Below are 14,113 nucleotides of genomic sequence, written 5' to 3'. Positions count from 1 at the left end.
CACATTTTAATCATAATAATCTTTTAACATTATAAACCAATTATATCATGTCCAGAAGTCAGAAATTATTTAAAAATAATTAACGGTTAAAACAGATTTATTTGTTTTGCATTTCAAAATATGTAAAAAGATCACTTTTTGGTGTCAAACTGAAACAAATGAGGAATAAACATTAAAAGGTACTTGTTCTTTACGTTAAAAATGACAAATAAGTCTTGGTATGCATTAATTAATTCCAAGATTAAGCATTCAGAATAAAACTGTCATATGTCAACTACAATTCTGTAAAAGTTATCATATAAATAAGAATAAATTAGAACAGGGCTGAACTATGTACAATGTCCAATATGTGTACTATCAGGAAAATATATATGTTTTTATCAGTGACATTCAAGTAACATAGGTCAACATATTTCAACAAGAAGCTGCAGCAAATTCAGACTTGAGCCTGAGTAGCAAAACTGAAAACTTGGGACATCCTGGTCTGACTATGGTCAACATTCTTGCGTGCATGCCACTTCAACCAACAAGTTCAGATCTAAAAGATGAAATTAAAATGTGTACATTAATTTTGTCATGATCCCCCTAATCTATTCCTCACCGTTGACATTATCCTTCACTGTGTATGGTTTTATTAAAAGTGGCTGAGGATCAGACTTCTCTGGACCCCTCTTCCCGAAAGCTAAAGGTCCCAACAGCTTCTGCGCATGTGTAGAATCCTCTATCTTACGCACAGGTTACTCTAGCGAATGGTGAAGCACGGTTTAATTAACTTAGATCAAAGCTAAATCAATGTCTGCAAGATCACAACGATAGTATTCTAACAACATAAAACAGAACTGAATATAATAGCATAGTATGATTGACAGTGAGAAATATGAATGGAAGGTGCCACAAAAACCGGCACGTAAAATGGATGTAAAGAAACACATGCATAGAACTTGATACAGATCATCATCTCTGGGGATCGGGACGGTTACCTACGGATCTGTAGCCTCTGCCTATTTTTTATTTACCAAGGAAAGTCCCATTGAGATATAGAATCTCTTTTACAAGGGACACCTGGCCAAGATAGCAGCAGCAAGGATAGTGCAGAAATGTAAGTGGATAGTTGTCTTACCAGGAGATTTAGTTTTCTGTCTGGTGCTCGTTCTCCAGGCTGAGGCCGCAGACAGTAACATCATGTAGAACACTGCAGACCTCTGAGTCCACCACCTGGATCTCCTTCACCTTGGTGATGTACTCTGATGCTTCCTCGGGGCACTGGGGAAATCACAGCATGATCCATCTCCTATTATACAACAGAGTTCATCAGGACCGCTGATGACCATCCATACCATACCTGTTTATTAAGTTGATTACTAAGTCATACAGACTGAGTATTTTTGCTTTCTCTTTCCACTCACAGTTCTAAATACGCTGGTTTTGTAAATTGTACATCCTCACTGTAAATCAGTCTATACTCTATAGTTGTATGTTTACTGTATTTCTATTGTACAATTATGTATGTTGACTTTGTGTACATTTCTCTGTCTATACATTTGTGTATTTCTGGCAGCACCTATTCAAATTCCAGGTATGTGTAAATGTACTTGGCAAATAAAGTGATTCTGATTCATATAGCCTTCATGTGACAAGTTTTTACAAAACTAAGCTACTTTACCTTCTAATAGGCATCCACAGACACAGGTTTTTACAAAGCTAAGCTAGATTACCTTCTGATAGGCATCCACAGACAGGTTTTTACAAAGCTAAGCTAGATTACCTTCTGATAGGCATCCACAGACACAGGTTTGTCCTCCCTCTTCACTGGCTGCTCAGCCGCGGGACCACCGACAGTGATGGCTATTCCCTGAGGAGGAACGTTCCCCGGGACTGCTATAATGATGGGCCCGCGGGGTGTCACTGGGCTGGAGTTAAAAGAGGAGTCAAGCTGGGAAGAGACAGTGACTGTGTGAGGGGAGCTGTGGATGGTGGTGATGGGCTGGGGCCCTGATGGTGTATTGGTGGACAGGACCGGCTGCTGGCGCTCTGGGGTCTCCACTTTGACCATGCGTATTTTGGGGGAATTGTGGTGCAACTCGTCCACTAGCTGGAAGACTGTGTCCAGGTTGACATCACTCTTCTTGGTCTCCTGGGTTTCACTGCTCTGCCAGTCCTGGTTTTGATTGCCAGGATACAGAAAGCCCACAGGACAGTTTGGCTAGAAATGGGATTAAAAATATAAATTTCACAGCTTGAAATTTCAAGCATGAAATGTTGATTGATATGCTCCGCATATTTTCACCCATATGAATTCTAGATCCCACTGGAAAGATTCGCAGACATGCTGCTTTATGGGTAGTAGTTAGATTCCCACCTACCTGGTAATAGCTGTAATGGGAGTATGAGGGAGTTGTCTGGTGGGCACTATGGCAGTCCGAGTCCATTGAGCCTGGGGGGCAGCATTGGCACACTAATGCTGAAAAAAGCAAAAAGTATATAAATAAACTTCTATGACTGTTTATGAGGAAATCACAGTGTTTCTGTATTCAACTAATGGGTGCTTCCATGGTATGGTTTATTATAGTTACCAGGGGAATAGAATCCAGGTCGGTACGGAGTATGGTGAGGGATCAAGCTGTTTGCCAGGCTTTGTGAACCCTGCTGGATGTGCACAGTAGTCGGACTGGACTGCACAGTGCAGGAAGTGTCTGAAGGGAACCGGTGGATGACAGATATGGGGATTCCCTTGTCTGTGTAGAAGGTGGTGGGGGAGGGGGCATCCCCATGACCCATGATCCAGCCGCGGGGTGGGATAGGAGTCCGATCATAGTCCTTCATGGGCTGGGTTCTGCTTTGGTGGTACTGTTGGTAAGGAGATGGTCGTTTTACCTGACCAACAAACATGGAACCTGTGGAAACATTGAATGACAGCAATATCATGAGTATCATGGCTGAGAAGTTATGGCACACAAGTTATGGCACAATAAATGATGTTATTTGAGTAATTTGCTATTAAATTACTGTTGCTACTCGTTTTGGTTTAAAATACAAAGTACAGGTATGATTGACAATTTGAGTGTACCTCTTTTATCTACTTTAACTTTCTCCTCACCACCATCACCATTTGCCATGAGTCGGTGGAAACGATTTGCTGGGGGCCGGCAGTTCACTTCTAGGCCAGCTTCCATCTTCGCCTTGTTTTTGCTTGTCAGCCTCTTAAGATTCACCAGCAGTTCGGGATGATCTTGTTTGAAGTTTGGGTTGTGGAAGTGGTGTTTTATCCCGTCCATCGGAGATGAGACATCATTCTTCTCCGAGCCCCCGGGGCCATGGACCACCTTCCTGAACCCATAAAGATTCAGCTGGCGGTTGAAGCTTGTAAAGTTGGTTGTTTTGAAAAGGTCAGTGGTGTCAAACATTTGTTTCTGAGGTGACAGCAGCTCTGATTCAAATAGCTGCTGGTCGATTATCAAACCCTCACCACAGGGATCCCAACGTATCGATCGATTTTTGGGGTTATTCACCAGACGCCACAATTTCGCTGGGAAATTGTTGGGATTGATGGGGATGGTGAGGCGTTCCTCTGCGAGCTCCATATTTTTCGCCTGTTTGAGAAACAAAAAAATAACAAAAACAAGTGACAACTTATCAAGTGTATATTAATATCTAATTCAATTTGCTAGCTAAATAGTATTTTTTTTCTTCTCGATTGAATTGGCAAGCTGCTAGCTAACATCGTTAGCTTAGTAACGTTACTTGTAGCTAACGCTAGCTAGCTCCTCGTTCGTTATCCAAGATAACTAGCTAAAACTGTTATCAAGTACCTGAGCAAGTCAACTATAACGGAAGTTTAAACTACAATATATATATATATATATAGCTAAATATTCAGAATATGACGAATTTTTCTGTAAATGTGTGTAATTATATCTAGTCTGTTTAATAATAACACACAATACCTTGACCAGTCTCCCTCAGAACCGTTGAAAGTTTTCCCGTAACAGTTGTTTTTGAGTCCGTTTAAATTCCAGAAAAAAAAACCGTTCCGAACATCCTCGAGCGTGATGAATTAAAGAGCTCGAGCTACGGACGTCCACGACTTCCGAGTTGAGAAAATGGTTCGTTTATAACACATTCAGAATCAGATTCACTGTATTTATGGAGAAACAATTACTACAGTTTAATTACGCTTTATTCATATATTGGCACCTTTGCACTTTAGTTTTTTTTTTCTTCGTCATGAATCTTGTTTTGGAGGCAGCTCTTGCAGAGTGGTCACTGATTTTAAACCTAAGGCTAATAATAATGTAATGAAACAGGCAGGGAGCAGGTCTCGAACCCTCGACCTTCAAGCCCGAAGTCCGGCGCGCTATCGACTGTGCCGCAAAAGCATGCTCGAGCGGCAGAGTCGATTTCCGCGCTTATAAACCCAGGGTCGTTACACTAATAATAATAATCCACTCCTAGAAATACAAATAATAATAAATAAATTATAATACAAATAAATAATCCACCTTCAGAAATAAAAATCATGAAACTCCTATGTTCCCACTGGGCAGCCAGGCCCACCCAGTCAGATTGAGTAACAACAAACAGACAGTACCTAAATACTGTACTTGACTTGGGCAGGAGCTCACCCGAACTGAGTACCTGCGCCTCAAAACATGTCGGCATGAGTTCCTCCACCTGTACAATATTAGCTCAAAAGTATTGAAGAGTGCCTGCACCTAAATATAAACGGTACCAGCACCTATTTTAGTCCAAGTCAAGCACTGGCCTAAATATGCTTACACCATGAGATAGAATTCATAGCAGTAGGGCAGGGTATGTACCTTAGCACCTTGGCTTGACGTTTATTATCTCAATTATTTTAGCCACCCCCAGTGATTTTTTTAATATTTTTTTTTTTTTAGAAACTGGAGATAATAATTTAAATTACATGCGTTAGTTTCCAAATTGCATTGTTATTTACTGCAAGGATGTAATTCCCACGGTATGTCAGTCCTGATTAGACAATGGGCTTTAATGATTTTGTAACAATATCAGCGCCAGAAAACCGGCCTCGCTGTTCTGAATACAGGTGGAGGGATTCGTTTGCTGCTTGTTTATTCAGTTGTTATATCTGGCCAAGGGTGTGCAGCACAGAAACCTTTTTGCCGAACCTGTGGGTGCATGTGTTAGTTGGGGCTGCTGTGCTGTGCTGTACATTGTAGCTGCAGCAATGGGCTTTGAGGATTAAGGCTCTTGCAACAATTAAAAGGTATCAAATTAGGAACCATGCAAAAGTCAAAGAGGAACAAGAAAAGTAGGGGCAACGAACATCAGACAGGCTTCCAGACGCGGCTTTTGGGAGGGAAGCCTACCATGGCAGCGTCAAGAAACGCAAAGTAAAAGTCGTAGTGGAAAAGGATGGAGACGCCTGGAACAAGGAGTCCTACATTCTGATGAAAGTGTAATTCCAGGTTTAGGGTCGATGAAGAGATGGCTGGAATCAGGGGCGATTTTAGCATGTAAATCTTGGTAAGGAAACAAAAAAAGAAAGCGGGACGCATGCCAGCAAAGCCACAACACAACACTAAACAATACATGAATTGCACTATAACGGTGGCAAACGGTGTCCACAAATTGTTAGGGCCTACTGTTACGTGTGGTACTTTTGAAATGTACAGCGACAGAATTCAGAACATGGGCTGTTCTTACAGTGTTCTCCCTGTACACCAAGTCAAACCCATAGGATAAATAAAGGGGGCATATAAGCAGGCAATGAAAGCTCTCACAATATTCTATGATTACATTTCTCCAAAACAGGTTATAGGCTTCATGTGCAACACCAGGTCAGAACAGTAGGCAAAATTGAGGGGTAAATAGACCAAATTATTAGGGTGAGGCACATAGGCTACTAACATCTTGCTACACAACATACACTTATGTATACTGTAGCTAAGAAAGTAATACTATCTCCCTGGCATATTACATCATTAATGCAGCATCATACAAAACATTTTTGGACCTTGTTGTGCTGTGCTCACTTGAACAGGAAGGTGGCAAATTTTATCATCAACTTCTGGCATTCTCTGGATTTATGGTGCTTTCAAAACAACTGGAGGCCGGATTTACAATTCTGAGTTGGATGACCGTTCAAAACGTATTTTCCCAGTCGGAGCTCGTTTATTCCTGACATCCCATTTGTCTTGAATTCACTGGAGTCAAGTTTTAGCAGTTCCGAGTTAACAGTTGTTTTGAGCGCGTCACAAATCATGCTTCATTGACAGCATGGTCAATGTTGAATGTTTATCATTTTAAACTTGGAAAAGTGCCACTTAATCCCAGATTTGGGAACCACACAGCCACTGTCACTGATTCCTTTCAAACCACTCGTTGAATTTGCGATTTCCAACTTGTTGTGTAATGTTTATGTCCAATGGCCGAGGAGCACTGATGTGTTTTATCTATAGTTTCTCTTCATTATTTCTCTTCATATGACACAGATTAAAAAGGATCTGCCAGTAGATTGTCGATTCATGATGATGACTGCTAGCTAAGATTTTGAAAGTATGATGTTGACATGATCAGTCCAATCAAAGCTACTGTACATATAACGTGATTTGACGTAATTTTATCTGTGGCCAATGACCTTGAGCCTTCTTGGATGGGCACTTCTAATGTAACTCTATGGCAGCACCCCAAAGGCATAGCATTTTCAAGGTCTCCTCTTAGAGTTGGCGGTGACATAGTGTCCCCATGAGTGACAGAACACTGAGCTAATCACGGTGCAACGCTCCGTATTTTCTGCTGGCTTGACACACCACCACAGAAAGCACTGAGCTAGGCTGAAACACCTTCATTTTGGAGCTGCCTTACTCAAGAAAACAAAAAAGAGACCATGTTTGTATGCAGCTTTATTAACTCAATGATATATATTTATTATTTTGACATTGTTTGCAAACTGATATGTGACACATATTAATGCCAAAATAACATGTAAAACAGGCGAGCCCCAAGCCCCACACCTGCTCTGAATGACGGGTCTCCACTTGCTGGAAGTAGGTTATGTGTTTTCTGATGAAGCTAGCAGTAATGAGGAGGATGGAAGTCAAGCACGAACAGAAGGAGCCGTAATCCAATAGCTCTGGAGGTGAATTGGAAGTGAATGAGGATGAATTACCTGAGGGGGCAGGTGTGGTGAAGATCTCAGATAAAGAGGAATCTGGTCCAGTAGGAGTGGGTGTTTTTTGGGAGAAAGTGGACCCCTGCCTTTTGTCTGAACCTCATATGTGGTGGTTGCGTGATGCGGCACTGTCCCCCACAATCCGGGACATGTGGTCAACCGATTTCAACGTGGATAATTGGGTAATATTTGGTTGAGAAGTTGCTAAATGATATCACAACCATTATTCACCCACTCAAAAAAGACAGCCAAAAGTTAGTTGTCAACCAAATGCCTATCATTGCACTTTCAACCATTTTCAAAGCACAGCCAAGTTCAAATGGGAACAGAATGTCAGATATGTTGTTTATTGATACAACAGAGTCATGTGCTTCATTTTATTGCAGAACCAAAATGACCTGGATTGCAGTTGGAGATTACGTTAAAAGTAGACCTGCAATTATGGTGTGACGTGATCAATGCCGTTCGACGTTCTGCACAGATTATTAAAGCAGTTGTGAAGATCTCCACAGACCTGCGACGATCTATGCATGCTATCTTGAAAATGCACGCTTTATATGATTACCTAAGAAGAAATATATAGTTACAGTAACGTCAAAATGTGGCCATGGATGTGTTGCTCATTTTAAGGTTGAATGTTACATTACAATAGCCTTAACTTTAGGCTATTTAGGCCTACTGTATTACAAAAGTAATATTGAATTGTGTTTTGTTGACAACAGCAACCAAATATCAACATTTAAAGGAGCTATTGGCTTTATCCCATTATATAACTTGTATTTTAGGTTGAGTTGGATAGCTGAATCCAACAATTTCAACTTGCAGACAAGTTAATAGGCGATTTAGTGTATCACACAAGTAATGTTTAATTGTGTTTGGTTGACAATGTAACCAGAAATCAATATTTGAAGGAGATTTATCTTCTGCTTTGATAGTTCCATCCACCAAAAATAATAAGATAAAGAATAGGACTAAATCAAAATCAGACTCTAAATGCACTTTATTTAAAGTTAGATTTTAGTCCTATTCTTTAACTGAGATCTTTTGGTTGAGATGGAGGCATGAATCTAACATCAATTATTAATTTGTAGACAAACTGGAATTAATGTTGCCAGACTATGTCAGTAGCACAGATGGAACTATCTCCTTCAAATGTTGCTATATGGTTGCATTGACAACCAAGCACAATTCAATATTACTAAATTAAAAGATATATAAATTTCACCTTTATTTAACCAGGTAGGCCAGTTGAGACCAAGTTCTCTTTTACAATTGCAACCTGGCCAAGATAAAGCAAAGCAGTGCGACAAAAACAACAACACAGAGTTACACATGGGATAAACAAACGTACCGTCAATAACACAACAGAAAAGTCTGTATACAGTGTGTGCAAATGAAGTAAGGAGATAAGGCAATAAATAGGCCATAGTGGCGAAGTAATTACAATTTAGCAATTAACACTGGAGTCATAGATGTGCAGATGAGGAAGTGCAAGTAGAAATACTGGTGTGCAAAAGAGCAGAAAATATTATTACATATATCCATACTACATTTGAAATCAACCAGAACTTGAAAATCTAGTCCTATTGTATTGTCTATTTTTAGTTTAATTCTGGGTTGAATTGAAACAATAGCTGTTGATGACTTTGCAGATGCTATATAGGCCTAAATAGCATCATTGCTGATACTGTATGTTACGAATTCTAGCTACATGTAGGTGGCTAACGCTAACATTAGCTAGGCTAGGGATTAGGGTTAAGTTTAGGAGTTAGGTTAAAGTGTTAAGGTTAGGGGAAGGGTTAGCTAACATGCTAAGTAGTTGCAAAGTAGCTAAAAAGTTGTAGGTAGTTGAAAAGTTGGTAATTAGCTAAAATGCAATAGTTGTCCTTGATGAGATTCAAACTCGCAACCTTTGGTTTGCTAGACATTAGTGTTATACGCCTACCCATCCACCCCGACCAATCACCCTACTTTAGTTTTTGCCTTAAGTAATCATCTGTCTTATGTAACTATACCAAACATATAGTATATCATGCTAATTTGAGTGTCCTGGATTGACTTTTACTATGTTACATATAGTCTATGAGACCAGGCTGCTATATTAGGGGAAGGAAGGCCCGGAAATCATTCAAGACTCCAGCCACCCAACCCATAGACTGTTCTCTCTACTCGCACGGTAAGCAATACCGGTCCATTCAGTCTTTCACCAACAGGCTCCTGAACAGCTTATATCCCCAAGACATAAGAATGCAAAATAGTTAACTAAATAGCTAACTGAATAGCTACCTGAATAGCTACCTGAATAGCTAACTGAATAGCTACCTGTATAGCTACCTGCATAGCTACCTGAATAGCTACCTGAATAGTTAACTGAATAGCTAACAAAATGGCTACACAGACTACCAGAGTGGACCCTTGTCCTGTGTGGCTCAGTTGGTAGGGCATGGTGTTTGCAACGCCAGGGTTGTGGGTTCGATTCCCATGGGGGACCAGTACAAAAAAATACAATTTTTTTAAATGAAATGTATGCATTCACTACTGTAAGTTGCTCTGGATAAGAGCGTCTGCTAAATGACTAAAATGTAAATGTATTGCTCCCTGGGTGCCTATGACATCGATTAAGGCAACCTCCCACATCTCTCTGATTCAGAGGGGTTGAGTTAAATGTGGAAGACACAGTTTGCGTTGTGCAACTGACTATGTATCCTCTTCATCATTTGCTCACACACACATACTATGCATTTCACAGGAGATTGGTGGCACCTTAACAGGCTCGTGGTAATAATCCTCTGGTCCGGGCATTATTATGAGCCGTTCTCCCCTCAGCAGCCCCATGTAATGCATATACATTTATACTGACTCTACACACACGCACACCCACTCACATACAATCATTATATATGCTGCTGCTACATATATCCCGATACCTAGTCACCTATATATATCTGCCTCTATCACTCCAGTATCCCTGTCACCTTCCCCCTATATATATCTACCTCTATCACTCCAGTATCCCTGTCACCTTCCCCCTATATATATCTACCTCTATCACTCCAGTATCCCTGTCACCTTCCCCCTATATATATCTACCTCTATCACTCCAGTATCCCTGTCACCTTCCCCCTATACATATCTGCCTCTATCACTCCAGTATCTCTGTCACTTTACCCCTATACATATCTACCTCTATCACTCCAGTATCCCTGTTACCTTACCCCTATACATATCTACCTCTATCACTCCAGTATCCCTGTCACCTTCCCCCTATACATGTCTACCTCTATCACTCCAGTATCCCTGTTACCTTACCCCTATACATTACTACCTCTATCACTCCAGTATCCCTGTTACCTTACCCCTATACATATCTACCTCTATCACTCCAGTATCCCTGTTACCTTACCCCTATACATATCTACCTCTATCACTCCAGTATCCCTGTTACCTTACCCCTATACATATCTACCTCTATCACTCCAGTATCCCTGTTACCTTACCCCTATACATATCTACCTCTATCACTCCAGTATCCCTGTTACCTTACCCCTATACATATCTACCTCTATCACTCCAGTATCCCTGTTACCTTACCCCTATACATATCTACCTCTATCACTCCAGTATCCCTGTTACCTTACCCCTATACATATCTACCTCGATCACTCCAGTATCCCTGTTACCTTACCCCTATACATATCTACCTCTATCACTCCAGTATCCCTGTTACCTTACCCCTATACATATCTACCTCTATCACTCCAGTATCCCTGTTACCTTAACCCTATACATATCTACCTCTATCTCTCCAGTATCCCTGTTACCTTACACCTATACATATCTACCTCTATCACTCCAGTATCCCTGTTACCTTACCCCTATACATATCTACCTCTATCACTCCAGTATCCCTGTTACCTTACCCCTATACATATCTACCTCTATCACTCCAGTATCCCTGTTACCTTACCCCTATACATATCTACCTCTATCACTCCAGTATCCCTGTTACCTTACCCCTATACATATCTACCTCTATCACTCCAGTATCCCTGTTACCTTACCCCTATACATATCTACCTCTATCACTCCAGTATCCCTGTTACCTTACCCCTATACATATCTACCTCTATCACTCCAGTATCCCTGTCACCTTACCCCTATACATATCTACCTCTATCACTCCAGTATCCCTGTTACCTTACCCCTATACATATCTACCTCTATCACTCCATTATCCCTGCACATTGTAAATATGGTACTGCAACTGACTGACCCTGTATACACTGAGTATACAAACATTATTAAGAACGTTTGGTCTTTCCATGACACAGACTGACCAGGTGAATCCAGGTGAAAGCAATGATACCTTATTGATGTCACTTGTTAAATCTACTTCAATCAGTGTAGATGAAGGGGAGGAGACAGGTTAAAGATATTATTGAGACATGGATTGAATGGTCAGGAACGGGAATATGGCGGAAGTGGATGCAGAGTTCGAATTAAGTAGCGTGTCGAAAACATTTGGTGAAGACGAATGTTCTGAACTGGAACAAAAAGGAAATTAGCTCAAATTTGGAGTGGAGGATACATGTGTAAATTATAATGAATCGCTTCTTGTTGGGATGCGTTTGTTGAGTAAGGATGCATATTTAGGAAACCCGGTTTGATGTGTCAAATGGTGAAGTATGCGCTTGTAAAAGCAGAGGCTGTCAGAGTGACCCGTAGTGGTCTTATTTCGATGAATTGGATTTCTGAAGAACAGAGGAAGATTGCAGTGGGCCTCAAAAGAATCCCAGACAACAGAAGTTTTGAACTTCGGTGTAGAGCACCTGTCAAAAGAGATGTTCAGGTTGAATACCTGAAGAGAATTCCTGGAGTGGTTGGTGCCCGGCGTCTGACCCGCTGGGTGAATGGAGAAACAGAAGAAAGTCTATCGGTCCTGTTGTTTTTTTGATAAAGAACAAATACCTACAGTACGCATGTGAAGCTTGGTTATTGTAAGATACGCCATAAGAGCTTTCATCCTCAAACCGCATCCCCAAACCACTAAGAATTGTAAAGGATTTGGCCATGTTTCAAGTGTGTGTAGACGAACAGAGTATACTGAAGAAAGGTGTGTAGAAGGACGACAGTGTTGCAATTGTGGTGGCGATCATGATCCTGAGTTCCTGGAATGCCTTGTAAGGGTGAAGTAAATTGAGGTGGCAAAAGTTAGAGCGGTCAATCGAATCTCCGATGCGGAGGCGATTTAAAATAATTGAGAAAACAAATGATGCCAGTGAAGAGATGGTAGTGGATGCACCACAGCCTGTAGTAAATGTTTGCTGCCAGACAAAAGAGACCCTGTGTGTTAAAGTGGATGTTGTTGCGTTCATTTCCACAGTTATAAAATGTACAGCGCAAGTCTCAAAGAAGTCGAATAAACTAGACATTACTGTAGCTGCAGCTGAAGAATTTGGGGATTTTACTTCGGAAGACTTGTAAGGGGTACTGGAGCAGGAAGACCCGCCCTCCCAGGTTCCCCTTGAGCCTGTGTCGGGATCACATCTGTTTTATTTATTTTTAACAAGATGAGGGGAAAAAGGAAACCGCACACTGCTCTTCATAGTATCACTGATCTTTAATAAGCTTTACGTATCGGCCTCACGGCCTTCGTCAGAGCTTTTGTGAGTTTTTCAAAAATTAGCACCCTTATGTAGACCTAGCCCCACCCACATCCGTTCCACGCATCGAATGGGGTTGGAGGTGAAGGAAAAACAAATAAGTGCTACCAAATATAACAGTATGCATTTCATAAATATTTAAATAAAGTGTGTAAAGACGTATTAAACACGTCTGTAAAACCACAATGAGGACATCGACCTACCAAGCAAGTTTTCATAAATCATTGTGTACAGCGTAAGAAAAACGTCAGAGTAATCTGAAATAAGGGCATAATTCATGTTCAAAATCACAACATAACATACATAGGCATTTCATTACATAGGCATTTAATTACATTGTATTACATAGGCATTTCATCATTAAGTCCTTTAGGAAATAATGTCTGGAGGGTGAAAATCCCAAAACATTCTCTTTTACTCAGAGTATTGTTAATATCACCTCCCCTGTCTGATATCTTAACTTTCTCTATGCCACAAAATCTAAAGGTAGAAATGTCATGTTTTAGGTCATTAAAATGTACTGTGACTGGATAATCCCTGTCGTTTCTCCTGATTGAACTTGTATGTTCACCGATTCTCTGTTTGAGAGAACGAGAGGTATTTTTTAACAGAAAAGTTGTTTGAATTATTTTTTTATTTAGTTTTTTGGTAGTTACATTTTTCTGGGGAATCCTGTTTCCATCCCGCATACTAGGTGGCGGGATGCACGTTAAATCATATGATCGCCAATATACCATAGAAGACATGGATTGTGTAGAAGTGCCATTCAGAGGGTGAATGGGCAAGACACAATATTTAAATGCCTTTGAATGGGGTATGATAGTAGGTGCCACGTGTACTGGTTTGTGTCAAGAACTGATTTTATTTTATTTGAACTGCCTTGTTTTTCATACTCCTGTGTGTATCAAGAATGGTCCACCACCCAAAGGACATCCAGCCGACTTGACACAACTGTGGGAAGTATTGGAGTCAACAAGGGCCAGCATCCATGTGGAACACTTTTGACACCTTGTAGAGTCCATGCCGCGACAAATTGAGGCTGTTCTGAGGGCAAAAAGGGGGATGCAACTCAATATGAGGAAGGTGTTCCTAATGTTTGGTATACTTACTTACTTTCTGATGTTCTTCGTATGTTTATTTCTCGTGTGTTTTTGTTATACCTTATATTATTTTTTTGTACTACAATGTTATTGATTACTGCATTGTTGGTTTTTGGGCTTGCAAGAAAGGCATTTCACTGTGCACGGGAAATTAAAACTCAAAACTACGCGTCCCAAAAAACTGTGACCCGTCACCC

General features: G+C 40.7%; 1 protein-coding gene across 2 annotated transcripts; it reads right to left on the bottom strand.

Annotated features, from left to right (window-relative positions):
• Nucleotides 1-299: 299 nt before the first annotated feature.
• On the bottom strand, nucleotides 300-4,042 carry hsf5 (heat shock transcription factor family member 5). Of its 2 annotated transcripts, none has more exons than XR_001328546.3 (7): nucleotides 3,945-4,042; nucleotides 3,068-3,590; nucleotides 2,574-2,894; nucleotides 2,364-2,461; nucleotides 1,766-2,203; nucleotides 1,121-1,291; nucleotides 300-538 (listed from the first exon to the last, which is right to left on the bottom strand). XR_001328546.3 is itself a non-coding variant. In XM_014198239.3 (7 exons), the coding sequence occupies exons 2-6, from the start codon at nucleotides 3,579-3,581 to the stop codon at nucleotides 1,129-1,131; spliced, it is 1,506 nt and encodes a 501-aa protein (XP_014053714.3). In that variant the 5' UTR covers nucleotides 3,582-3,590; nucleotides 3,945-4,042; the 3' UTR covers nucleotides 300-538; nucleotides 1,121-1,128. The 2 variants fall into 2 exon arrangements, 1 of the variants encoding a protein (XP_014053714.3); XM_014198239.3 differs by having other exon boundaries at nucleotides 1,121-1,263.
• Between the last annotated feature and the right edge of the window lie 10,071 nt (nucleotides 4,043-14,113).

This window comes from Salmo salar, chromosome 04 (assembly GCF_965601325.2).
Source record: "Salmo salar chromosome 04, fSalSal1, whole genome shotgun sequence".
NCBI classification, from domain to species: domain Eukaryota; kingdom Metazoa; phylum Chordata; class Actinopteri; order Salmoniformes; family Salmonidae; genus Salmo; species Salmo salar.
Note: the sequence above shows the minus strand (reverse complement) of the source record. Positions and strands in the feature narration are given on the sequence as shown.

Coding starts and splice junctions, on each gene's coding strand:
- hsf5 (XM_014198239.3), bottom strand. CDS start 3,581: ATGGAGCTCGCAGAGGAACGCCTCACCATCCCCATCAATCCCAACAAT. Junction 2,895..3,067: donor AGTTAAAGTAGATAAAAGAG/GTACACTCAAAT, acceptor ATGTTTCCACAG/GTTCCATGTTTGTTGGTCAG. Junction 1,264..1,765: donor CTGTGGATGCCTATCAGAAG/GTAATCTAGCTT, acceptor TGATTTCCCCAG/TGCCCCGAGGAAGCATCAGA.